General features: G+C 43.5%; 1 protein-coding gene across 1 annotated transcript in view; it reads left to right on the forward strand.

The window, feature by feature from the left end:
- TYR (tyrosinase) overlaps positions 1 to 13,627 on the forward strand; it is an 82,607-nt gene that overhangs the window by 37,696 nt on the left and 31,284 nt on the right. Inside the window, exon 3 of the mRNA XM_074943153.1 lies at positions 7,489 to 7,636. Within this exon, the coding sequence (XP_074799254.1) occupies positions 7,489 to 7,636 (148 nt within the window). The remainder of the gene's footprint in view (positions 1 to 7,488; positions 7,637 to 13,627) is intronic.

The raw sequence follows: 13,627 nt of genomic DNA on the forward strand, positions 1-13,627 counted from the left end.
AGAAACAAACCACACCGAAACACCACCACCCACAGCAAGAAACAAGCACCACAAGACAAACTCCCCTGTTTACAGCTCTGTTTGCTAGCTCTAGCTGTCTGTGCCGCTGCCTGACTGGCTGCTACCTTTTAGGACCCCTAGTCAGAGAAGCCCCGCCCCCTAATCAGGGCTCAGCTTCTGTCCCAGCACAAAGCCCCTACAAGCCTCTACACATACAAATACTACCAATACAAAACCAAACACAAATACCTTCTCCTCCAACAGAACTCCCACTCAAACTCCAGGAGCACTTCAGCTGCACAGTCCAGGCCCTCTAAGTGCCTTGCCAGCGTGGATGGGTCATGAGTTAGGGAGCCCAGGGCTGCTTTAATGCACTCTAACTAGCAAGTGTAGCCATGCCCTAAGTTGTATTTCCCGAGTTTGTTTATGAGAAGGTCATGCGAGACAGTATCAAAAGCCTTACTAAAGTCAAGGTATACCACATCTACCGCTTCCCCCCATCCACAAGGGTTGCTATCCTATCAAAGAAAGTTATCAGGTTCATTTGACATGATTTGTTCTTGACAAATCCATGCTGACTGTTACTTATCACCTTATTATCTTCTAGGTGTTTGCAAATTGATTGCTTAATTATTTGCTCCATTATCTTTCTGGGTACAGAAGTTTAGCTGACTGGTCTGTAATTCCCCAGGTTGTCCTTATTTCCCTTTTTATAGATGGGCATTATATTTACCCTTTTACAGTCTTCTGGAATGTCTCCCATCTTCCATGACTTTTCAAAGATAATTGCTAATGGCTCAGATATCTCCTCAGTCAGCTCCTTGGGTATTCTAGGATGCTTTTCATCAGGCCCTGGTGATTTGAAGACATCTAATTTGTCTAAGAAATTTTGACTTGTTCTTTTCCTATTTTAGACTCTGATTCTACCTCATTTTCATTGGCATTCACTATTTTAGTTGTCCAATCGCCACCAACCTTCTTGGTGAAAACCTAAACAAAGTCATTAAGCGCCTCTGCCATTTCCACATTTTCTGTTATTTTCTTTCCCCCCTCATTGAGTAATGGGTCGACTCTGTCCTTGGTCTTCCTCTTGCTTCTAATGTATTTGTAGAATGTTTTTTGTTTTCTTTTATGTCCCTACCTAGTTTGATCTCGTTTTTTGCCTTGGCTTTTCTAATTTTGTCCCTACATACTTGTGTTATTTGTTTATATCCATCCTTTGTAATTTGACCTAGTTTGACCACTGCATTACAAGATACCTGCTGTTACCCTCATAGCTTTACACGAGCTCTTGAGCCCAGATAGTTAGGACCTGGTTCTGATCTTATTTACATAGGTTTTGTACCAATATAACTCCACATAGGGTCAGATTCTGATTTCAGTTAGTGTAAATCCAGAATAACTCCATTTACTTCAATGGAGTTACTCCAGTTTTACATGAGTGGAACTGGAATTCAGGATCAAACCGATTGACTTCAGTAGAATGACTCCTAAGTTACGCCAGTGTGAGATAAGTATTAGACTAATCATATGCTAAAATAAAGTTTATAGTGTGATTTTGTGATTAAACTGGGAACTCTGGGAATTAGGGTTCTAGTCCCACCTTTGTTGATGGGTGACCTAGAGTAAGTCCCAGTGCCACAGTTTCCCCTTTTGCAAAATGGGGGTAATGACAGTGACCTCCTTTGTAAAACACGTTGAGATCTACTGATGAAAAGTTCTATGTGAGAGCTAGATGATATTATTGTTACATGTAGCTACCAACAACATCAGCTGCACTGTTTAATTTAGCCCTGAAATATCTCCTATAAAAAGACTGCTAAGGGCTAGCGCTTTAGCTGATGTAAACAGGTATAGTGCCAACATCTTCCATAATCAGCTGAAGATCTGATCCTCAGAATCATGTTATTTAACTTAAGCCTGATCTAAACTTAAAACTTAGGTCTACATAACTATGGCACTCAGAGGTGTGAAAAATCCACCCCCATGAGTGCTGTAGTTATGCCAGCCTAGCCCCCATTGTAGACACAGCTAGACTGAGAGAAGAATGCTTCTGTTGACCTAGCTACTGGTTGCTTGGCTCCTATAGCTGATGGAAAACTCTTGCTGTTGCGGCAATCTGCATCTACTCAATGGGGTTACAATGGCATAACTACAGTATTGAAGCTATGCTACTTTAGTGCCCATAGCAGAGACACGGCCTTATTTTACCCTTCTCATGTAATAGACACATCAGTCAGTGTGTGCTTCTCTGCAACATGGAATTCTTCTTACAGCCACATTCATCCCCAGATGTGTTGGAATCAATGCGACCCAAGCATGCACCTTACAGAGTGAAATGTCACCTTCAAAGTGATTGGTGTCCTTAGCTCTTGACTTGGAAATAGTGCAAAGTGACTTTTACTTAAGTGCATTTATAAAATCCAACAACCCTGAAAATAGTTAAATATCTTAATGTGGTTAAGTGATAGAGTGTGAGAAATGTTAAATAATACATCAAAAGAATGCAGGAGGTGGTATGATGTATGGGACATTTGCCACATCACTGCAGTAACTAGTGTTGATAATACTATCGAGGCCCCGAATACTCTCTGAAATCTACCAGATACACTTAATGCTGTCAATTCAGCAGCAAATGAGGAGTAGTGAAGGAAGACACTACTTGACTTGCACTATGTTTATACAACTGTGTCCCTGACTGATTGTATATGGAGTTCCATGATCTCTGCTGGTAGACTGTTAGTATAATAAAATAGCATCTATTAAAAGACAGACACTTGAATGTTTTATGAAGACTGCATGTGTATAATTATAATGGAGAGTATTGGGCAACTATAGGTGATACTATCAGCTCAATCTATAATAAAGTTTGGGCCACAGTTCCAACTGGTGTACGTTGGCATAGCTCCATTGGAGGTCAGTTCAATTCCATTGAACCACTGGTTTCTTGATTTACAGTGCTACGAGCAAGAACAGAACCAGGTACGTGGTCTTTAAGAATTTTATTCTGCTACAATTTAAATCACTGGCAAAGCTCCTATTGAGCTCAATAACTTAAGATCCAGCCATAACTACTGGTTCTAGCACATCACGTTCCAATGGGGCTTCCCTCCAAGAACTTCTGAGATTTATCATAGTGGTGGATTACAGATTCACTCCCTCTCCTCCTCGTGGAAGTACAATTTTCCCTAAAATGCTACAAAATTATTTTAGTATTGTAGATTCCTCTGAATTGGCTCAGCCTGGTTCATCACCCATTGCCCTGAGTAAATGGTTTCCCTGAGACCCTTTCAAACAAGTCTGAAAAGAATTCAAGTGAAATCATAGTAAAGGCCGTACTGTGTAAAAACACACCGGTAAAAGTGATACTCACTGCATTTAATTATTATTTCTTCTATCTGTAATATTTATATGAAATCTTCCACATTAAGAGCCCACAGCTTAGAATTAAACATGACCTAAGCCGTTAGTGCTAATACTGTCCCGGTTAATCAGTGGGTGGTATGAATGACAATGTCCACATTAGGCAAAACTAGCTCTCTAGGAGATTTCCCTATGAAGAGGCTGCCCTGATTCAGTGCATCTTAGAATACAGAAGTATTCTTTATAACCCTTTTCATATGACAACTCAAGTGCTAACACCATTTTTAGGGCTGAAACTTGTCAAAGCTTTAAGACTAATGCAGAACATCTAGTTTCCTGGCCAGAGTACTCTAGAAGCAATATAAATAGTACTCTACCCATCTCCCTTCAGCCCTCCCCCCATAATGAGCTGTAGTATGATACAAGTGAAGGGCCTGAAGTCTTATCCATTTTAAGAAGCCTGACAAGTAGATTTTTTCCAGCTGATTTTCATAGAACCATTTCATAGAAGTGAGAGCTGAAAGAAACTTACCACGTCATTGAGTACCTAGATTTATAGTTTTTAAAACTAAAAGGAACTATTAGGATCATCTAGTGTGGCCTCCTGAAAAAAAAAATGCCATAAAATTTCACCAGTAATTCCAGCAAACCCAATAACTTCTGGCTGAACTAGAATATACCTCTTTGTCCTTGCCAGATTGCCCCATACAACACGTTTTCTAGTGTTTTGTCCAATCCAGTTTTAAAATTTCTAAGTGATGTGGCTCCCATCACTTCCCTTCAGAGACTATTGTACAGCTTAATATTTACTATCAGGAAGCTTTTCCTGATCTAAAATTTCCCCTATATTAATTTCATCTGATTACTAATTAATTCCCCATATACCACCTTAGGTAATTCCACTCCTCCCCTGCTGTGTCCAGACCTTTCAGATATGTGCCCCTTTTTCATCTTATTCCAGCTATGCTTATGTAGAACTTAATTTTTTCCTCAGAAGCCAATTCCTCCAGTCTCTTGATCATCATTCTTCTCTGATTTCCCTTGGATTTGTCAACATCATTGTGAGACTTCAACAACTGGAAATGAGCACAAAATTTTAGACTTATGGAGAGGGACTATTACTACTATTAGAAGCACTGCACTTGCACCTAGAAGCCTCAGATGAGATTAAGGCCCCATTATACCAAGCACCGCACATTCACATAGTAAGAAACAGTCCTTGACCCCAAAAAGATCTTACAATCTAAACAGACAGACAAAGACATATGAGGTGAAGTGGCCATACAAAAAGATCAATCCCAAAGCTGGGAGTAGAACCCAGGTCTCCAAAATCCCCATTTAGGGCCCTGTACACTAGATTAGTGTGTTTCTCAACCTTTTTGATTCCAGGATCCAGCTTGCTGCCTTCCTAACCTGTGTCAGAGAGTTCTCAGGGACCGACAGCAGTGCATGGACCAGTCGTTGAGAAACACCGCACTAGACCACTCTGCTTCCCCCATTACTTTACTGCTTCGTGATATAATAAAATACTCTCCCAGGTTACTCGAGATATTATAATTTATGCTGTTCTCAAAGCATGCAAGGATCTTTCCGGACAAAGAGACAAGGTTTCTGCCTTACTACATTTACAACCTTAATAAACAATGTAAAATGTATGGACAGGAGATGAGATGTGACAAAGTGATGGAGCACTGAACTTTAGCGCTGAAGGCATCTTGTTAGTTCCACTATTTTTGTTAAGTTTTTATTTTAAAAAGATTTTCTGTCTGTTCTGATATACTTGAGTGTCAGGGAGGCCTAGCCTGTGTGTGTGTTCTGGTAGAGTGTTTTAAGGAGTGATTCAGAAGAGAGAGAGTAGAAGCATAGTAAGCTAGGTTAAAGAAACACACGTTTAACACCAACTTCGGTAATACCCCCATTACAGCATCAGTGGGTAGGTAGGGTTGCAAGGCATCCGGTTTTTGACTGGAATGCCTGGTCAAAAATGGACCCTGGCTGCTCCAGTCAGCACCGCTGACTGGGCTGTTAAAAGTCTGGTGGCGGCACAGTGGGGCTAAAGTAGCCTCCTTGCCTGCCCTGGCTCTGTGCAGCTCCCCAGAAGTGGCCGGCATGTCTGGCCTCTAGGCACAGGGGCAATCAGGGAAGTTCCGCATGCTGCCCCCACCCACAGCGCCAGTTCCACAGCTCCCATTGACCAGAAACCGTGGCCAATGGGAGCTGCGGGGGAAGGCACAAGAGGACATGGGCAGCACGCACCGCACAGAGCCACCTGGCCTAGGGGCCAGACATGGCATCTGCTTCTGGGAGCAGCATGAAGCCATGGCAGGCAGGGAGCCTGCCTTAGCCCTGCTGCACCACCAACTGGGAACCACCTGAGGTAAGCGCCACCTGTATCCCGAACCTCCTGCCCCAGGTAGGAACCTGCCCTGCACCCTAACTCCCTCCCTAACCTCCATCCACTTCCCAATCCCCTGCCCCAGCCCTTAGCCCCCTCCTGCAAGGCAAACCTCTCATCCCTGGCTCCACCTCAGAGCCCACACCCTCAGCTGGAGCCTGCACCCCCTCCCGCTCCCTGAACCCTTCATTTTTGGTCCCACCCTAAAGCCTGCACTCCCAGCTGGACCCTTCACCCCCTCCTGCACCCTAACACCCTGCCCCAGCCCCATGAAAGTGAGTGAGGGTGGGGGAGAGCTAGGGACCGGGGGCGGGGGCTGAACTGGGTGGGGTGCAGAGAAGGAATGGGGCAGTGGGCAGGGAAAGGGTATTTGGGTTTGTGCAATTAGAAAGTCCCCCAACCCTATGGGTAGGACAGGACCCAGGAGGGCCTATATAGATTATCCTAACCCTGACACCATAGGGTATGTCTACACGGCAGTTAAAAAGCTGTGACTGGCGTCTGCCAGCTCATTTGGGCTCACAGGGCTTGAGCTAAGGGGCTCTTTAAATGCCTGGGCTTGGGCTGGAGGCTGGGCTCTAGGACCCAGCAAGGTGGGAAGGTCCCAGAGCTGCAGCCTGAGCCCAAGCCGGCCACAATCAAACAGCCCCTTAGCTTGAGCCCCACAAGCCCAAGTCAGCTGGTATGGGCCAGTCATGGGATTTTAATTGCAGTGTAGATATAATCATGGAGACTCCCAGAAAGAGACAATACAGTGCCATATTGCCACTCTGATGGATCTCCTGCTGGCTAGGGAACACCTGTGCTAGCAGGAAGCTAGGTGAGAGCTCAGAGTTTAAGGCCAGAAGGGACCACTGGGGCTACCAGGGCCAGAACCAGTATGGAGACACACAGCCCCTAGAGTAGGGGCCAGGTGTCACATATTCTCCAGTGTCTGTTGGGTTTGGGGATGGGCCCTGTGGCCTTTAAAAGTCCAGTCCTCAGGGCAACCCTCAAAGAGACTTCTTTCCCCAGAGCCCTGTCCTGTAGGTTTGATTATGGATGGGGATGACCTAGCCGACTATTTGTTCCATCCTTTTACTACTCCTACTTTTTGCAGTGCAGTGGTTCATAAAGGCCCCAGTCAGGGAAAAGTGCTCAGCACTGTACACACATAATAAAAACTATGACCCCTGCTCCAAAGAGCTTGCAGTCTAAATATATCACAAAACACAACAGGTTGTTTTGGCTTATGGACTAGTAATTGCCAGGGTCAATCTCCTTTCATTTACTTTTCTCAGACTTGTACAGCTTCACCAATTATCTGTGATTTGTCAGAGACACAGTAAGTCAGTTAAATAATTCCCTTAGTAGGTTTGGGCCCAAACACATTTCCTATTCATATGAATAAAGTTCACATGCATAAATATTTGCAAGATTGGGGTTTTAGAATGCTTTAACAGCCAGAAATATTGGACAAAGAATTAAAAATATAAATCAATTAAGTAGTTCGTGTAGTGGCATGTTGCTTTAGTTTTATGGCAGTAGTTTTAATTTAGTTTCTTCTAATGTTGTCTCTGATGTGCCTTCCAAGTATACTAGTGCTCTTTCTTTAAAGATTTATCTTAGTATTATACTAAAGAGCTGAACATAAATGAAATCTAATTAGTAGGTACTTTGAACTTCTATTTTATTGAAAGAATAATTATGCACATCTTCATATCAGTGTATGATTTCCTCTTCACATATAGGCTTTGCCAATCCACAGACTGGAATAGCGAACATGTCTCAAAGCAGTTTACATAATGCACTTCACATCTATATGAATGGCTCAATGTCCCAGGTACAAGGATCTGCTAATGATCCCATCTTTATCCTTCACCATGCCTTTGTTGACAGGTGAGTTTGACTCTTCCTCATAAAACTGATCTGTTTTGTGTATTTAAAATGTGCTTTTTTAACGTTAATATCAAACTTTGGATAATTTAGATGCTATTAAACTTACAATATTTTCAAACATACTGTACATAACTGAGCTCTTCATTCATTTAGTCTAATTGACAGCAATTGTGTTGTAATTTTCATACTTGCTTGAATGTTCACTGTATTAAAAGAGTGTTGAAAGACAAATGTATTAATAATAATTCAGTGATTTTGTGGTGATAGAAACTTATTCTGTGTCAAGAAGGCTGAGTCAAAAATGTGATTTACTTTAATATTGCTATGATCAGATGGAGCCATTCCTCTCAATTCCAAATATTACTTTTGTTTGAATCGATCATTCATAAGAAAAAAAAAATCATATCAATTGATCACAAATAAAAATGTCAAAATCCAACTTTTCAGTGAGACACACAACTGTGAAAGCCTTCAGCTGGAACAGGAAGGAGCTGTAGTTATGCAGGCAAAAAGAAAATCAAACCGAAGGAAGCCATGTTCGTTAGAAACAGGAAAAGAACCTCAGTTCTGAAAACAATGGACAAAATTGCTAAGAGAAGGATTATTTTCCTTCTTTGACAGGGTTAGTGGCCTAGTGGATGAGGGAAGCTGTCGACATAATTGATTTTAGTAAGGCTTTTGACAAAGTACCATGTGACGCTCTCATAAGCAAACTAGGGAAATATGGTCTAGATGAAATCAATGTAAGGTGGGTGCACAACTGGTTGAAAGACTGTTCTCAAAGAGTAGTTATCAATGGTTTGCTGTCAGACTGGGGGAATGTATCTAGTGGGGTTGTGCAGTCTGGTACTATTCAATATTTTCATTAGTGATTTGGATGATGGAGTGAAGAGTATGCTCATGAAATTTGCAGAGGACACCAAGCTGAGGGGAGGGGTTGTAAGCACTTTGGAGGACAGGATTAGAATTCAAAATGTCCTTGATAGATTGAAGAATTGGTCTGAAATCAACCGGATGAAATTCAATAAAAACAAATGTAAAGTGCTACACGTAGGAAAGAAAAATCAAATGCATAAACACAATATAACTGGCTAGATGGAACTACTGCAGAAAAAGATCTGAGGGTTACAACGGATCACAGACTATATAAGAGCCAACATGTGATGTGTTGGGTCTTAGGCCCAGGCCTGCGAGTTCCCAGGCAGCCATCACATGCTGGCTGTCTGCTGAAACCCCAAGGGCCAAGGACCTAGTAGGACTACAACCTCAGCCAAGGCACCACGCTCAAAAGTGCTGATTGGAGGATTGCCCAGCTCCACCGATTGGTCCGACCATGCTAATTAAGCCAGAACAAGGCACAGGAAGTTGACTGAGCAACTAAGTGATTTCCCACAGCAGCAGCAGACCCTGCTCGTGTCTGCATTCTGCACCCAATCCTGCTCCTGCCTTCTGCTCTGCTCCTGCCTTCTCTCCTAGTTCTCACCATGGTCCTGCTCCGTGCCTGATCCTTGCCTCCCTTCCAGTTCCAGACCTTATGCCTTGCTTCCTGGCTCTAACCCTCAGCTCTGACTTGATCCTTAGCTCTGGTAGTCAGCAGTCGACTCTGTTGCTGTGTCTCAACTCAGTTCCCTGACCTGGATGCCTGCTTTGCCCACTACACCTGACTCCTGCTCTCACCAGTAGGCCAGACCGCCTGTGTCCTAGTCCCTAACATGCAGTTGCAAAAAAGGCTAATATTCTGGGTTGCACTAACAGGAGCACTGTATTTAAGATGCAGGAGGTAATTGTTCTGCTCTACTCAGCACTCAGATGGAGTACTGTGTACAGTTTTGGGCACCACACTTTAAGAAGGATGTTGACAAATTGGAGAGAGTCCAGAGGACAGCAACAAACATGATAACAGGTTTAGAAATCATGGCCTAAGAGGAAAGGTTAAAAACTGCACAAGTTTAGTCTTGAGGAAAAAAACTGAGCAGGGACCTGATAGTTCTCAAATATGTTAAAGGACTGTGGACAGTGCTCAATGGTTCTCCATGTTCACTGAAGTAGGACAAGAAGTAATCTGCTTACTTCACAGGAGGAAGATTTACGTTAGATATTAGGAAAAACTTTCTAACTAGTTAAGGTCTGAAATAGGCTTTCAAGGGAGGACACTGTTATGGAAGGGTTTTAAGAACAGGTTAGACAAACACTAGTCAGGGATAGTCTTACTTGAAACTGCCTCAGTGCAAAGTAAAGTACTTGATGTCCTCTCAAGGTCCCCTCCTGCCCTACACTTCTAGGATTTCTGTGACTTTCCAAGATGTGAAGCTGAAATTAAAAATGTAAAATATTTTGTTTGCCAAAATATATTTTATATATGTGGCTACAAATATTTATATTATAGTATTGCTATTCATTTGTAAAGACCAGAAAGTAATCAAGAAAGAAACGTGGCCAGTTAATCAAAATACAACTGCAAAATCATAAATATTAGATGAGCAACGCTTTTAAAATAGGTTGAAATTTACCAGGTTCTTATCAGATATGTGGCTACCCACATGGTTCTGAATAGCAGCAATGGAAAATGGCAAGGTTCTGGTCAGATCTCCTTCTGCTGTACTGTAGAAGCTCTGAGCAGCAGCAGAGACACTGGAATAGTCTGTCTGCAGACTTGGGAAGGCAGCAAAGGGCTTCTCTGTTGGTGTAAATTAAAATAGCTTCATGGACATCAATGGAACCAGGCCAGATTTACACCAGCTGAAGATCTGGCCCTAGAAATATAATTTTCTTCTTGTAAAAGGAAAGCTCCAATTTTTGCAAAAATTGGAGTCACTCCCTCAGAGAAAAATTCCTGTTCATGAGAGTGAGTGGATTTTTCAAGCCCTACCCTCTTCCACACATCACTCTGCTCAGTAAATCAATCAGCTAGCTGGGTTGGAAGAGGTGAAACTATAAAGCTGGGAATCATCTGTGTACTAAAGACACTTGTGACAAAGTCAGGCCAGAGGGCTGCAAGAGGGTGTGGGAAGGCAGATATGTTAGCCCTAGAATGTTAAAGGTTCTCTTCCCTATAAGCTGAGAAGGGGTTACCTCAGGTCATTTAGGAACACCTGGATGCAGTTAAGAGCTGCCTCAGACCTTTTAAAACCAGGAGGGAGAGAGAGACACAATCTGCTACCAGGCTTGTGGCAGAAGAGAAGTAAAGCTTCTCCAGGAGGGGAGGCTATGCTCTTCCCCATAGGGGAAGCAGACAAGCCTGAATGCTTGCTAGGGGAAGGACTGATACCCGGGGGCAGACTACAGAGCGACACCCAGCGAGGAGGCAGGGGAAGGTATCACCCTTTGTTTTTGTGTTTATGGGACTATTCCCCTTTTGTTTGGTGGAGGATCACCCCATAGGCCTACCCTGAGGCCTACCCAGGAAATACGGCCAAAGGAGCACAGAAGGGGTGAGGACAAACGCTGCCCAGAGTGGGCTAGAGCTGATTTATCCCAGGCCCACCATCTCCAGAGGGGGAAGTGCTTGGTCCGGTGAGACGAAGGAGATGCCTTGCCACACACTGCAACCCATGTTTCCTCACTGACCATCTTAACTACCCCAGGACACATTGAACAGGATGGCTGACATGAGACCACAACCCTCCGAGCAGAAGACCAGTGCCCAGTCTTTCAATAAATTATTGATATGCCTAGAGCCACAGAGTCCTCCCAGGTAAAATTCACTCCACGCAGCGGGACCAGCACAAGATCTATGCATCACTTCAGTTCCACCGGGACCAAGGCTTACATGTTGCATAGGCCCCATGCTGAATTTCACCCCTAGTTATTGGGAGCCTCTGGAAGCACTTTCAAAAACTGTAATCATTATCAATTTTCTAAGATAAACTTTGCAAAGAAAACATCATTGGATCCTATTGATAATGACGAAGTAAATCACCGAACAAAACTGTGAAGACAATGCAAAAACTACCACACAACCTCAGACTAGCTGTGGCAGAATAAATGCAGCTAATGGTAATAATGCTGCCTTTTGCATAAGTGACAAAAAATACATTAGCATGATTAGGGTTACTTAGCAGCCTTATCCATGACAGATTAATCATGCTTTTAGTTGTAATTAATAAGTAGGTGACTGATAGGTAAGTACAGTACATTTAATAAACTGTTTCTCTCCTACATAGTCTAAGGGCTGTGGAGGATTCCTTTTCTGAGAGGCAGGCAGGCAGGCATACAAAGAATAGTGTAGAAAGAGAGAACAATAACCACTGCAGCAGTGGGAAAAGTTCTGTATCAGCCTCAACTTTTGTGCTTGAATCAGAACGCATTAGAACGCTGATTGTAATTACCGTGTTGGGTCTGTGGGTTTCTATTTCTAACCCTCTCTGCCTAAGGACTTCAGTAGGAGTACCCTACCCACTCGCGTACTGAGTAAACATCAGGAGACCTGTGAGGTGATGGCCTATAGGAGAGAGGTTTAAAACAAGAAGCCTATAGAGCAAGCAGGTATATACAAACAGTGATACCAACCCCTACTGTTGACCTTCAGACCCTCGTAGAGACAGAGAACTGTGCTATACTTTAACTTTTTTTTTTTCCAGAGAGGAGGGATGGTCCAGTGCGTTGGGCGATAGACCTGAGTCTCCGGAGGCTATCACCAAGGCTAATTCCCCTCTCCACCAGATTTCCTGTGTGAACTTGGACAAAGTCACTCAGGTGCCTAACTTTCATTGACATCAATAGAAGTTACGTGTCCGCATACCTCTGAGGATCATCTTATGTCTAACAGGGATTCCATGAGGACAAGTACATTAACGATGACGAAGTGCTCAACTATTGTAGTTATGGGGGCCATAGAAGTAGGGCAATAGATGGATTTTAATTGATTTTACATAGAGGCACATGATGTACAGCAGGATACACATGGTTGCTCTGCTCCAGCACGAGTGGAGTCTACCAACAAGTGCCAGCAAAGCACTAGGCATCATCAAACACGTACAATCTACTGCGGATCATTACACCAGCCACAGCAACCATGGTTGATGGTACTCCCCTAGGGAGTGTGTAGTGAAGTACCCAGATCTGGCTCAATCCTGTAATTCCACAACTCTGTGGTGTAACCCTGCAAATGGCGCCAGCTAGGGTCATGACATGCAGCCCTTCATGTGTTGATAAAGTTTGACAGCATTATATGCTGGGGTGGTTTGGTCCATCCTGGTGACCTAGTCGAAGACCAATGCCACTTTTCAAAATAATGAGCAGTTGAGGAAGGCCAGATCTCTGAGAGATTGTGACATTTCAATCAAAGACAAACCACTTTATTTTCACGATTTGGTGCTGGCAGCGCACTGGAATACCTCTAGACACTCCAAGTCCGCTTGTAAAAGGATCTAGGGTTCTGACCCATATAACAATACAGATTTGATAGATCCTGAACTTTGTCTCAGTGCAAAGATGTTTTTGCATCCATAATTGAGACATGGACTTCACAAAGGAGGTGGTGAGACCCGTTCATCAAAGAACGTCCCGTTTGCCGAAACCATTTGAACTCTGCTTGTAGCCTAGGTAGATTAATTCACGAACTCTATCCATGGCCCTTGACTACACCTGCACCGGGGGTTCTGGTGGCCCAGCTCTGATGTTCTGGAACTCAGTCTTCTGCCATGAGATGTTCAACCCACAGTGTGGGTGGGATCTTGGGAGGTGAGGCTGAAATTCTCTGACAAGGACAATGGATGATCTTCCATACTGAGCGATAGTGGGTCTCCTATTCACACTTTCCCCTACCTGCAAGTGTGCAGGATATAAAAAGGGGAAGGGCAGCAGATTTAGGTGGCAAATGGATGTGTCTGAGGTGAGCCTTATGCAAATGGGACACTTAGCAATACAGTCTCTTCTTCAGTCACACCTATACAGGTAGACTGGAGTAACTTGGTGCCCACACAGCAGCTCTGTCATCAATGCAGGATCAGGTCCTTCACCTATTATTTGCTTGTTAGTTGGTAACCAAGG

This window comes from Natator depressus, chromosome 1 (genome assembly GCF_965152275.1).
Source record: "Natator depressus isolate rNatDep1 chromosome 1, rNatDep2.hap1, whole genome shotgun sequence".
NCBI lineage: Eukaryota > Metazoa > Chordata > Testudines > Cheloniidae > Natator > Natator depressus.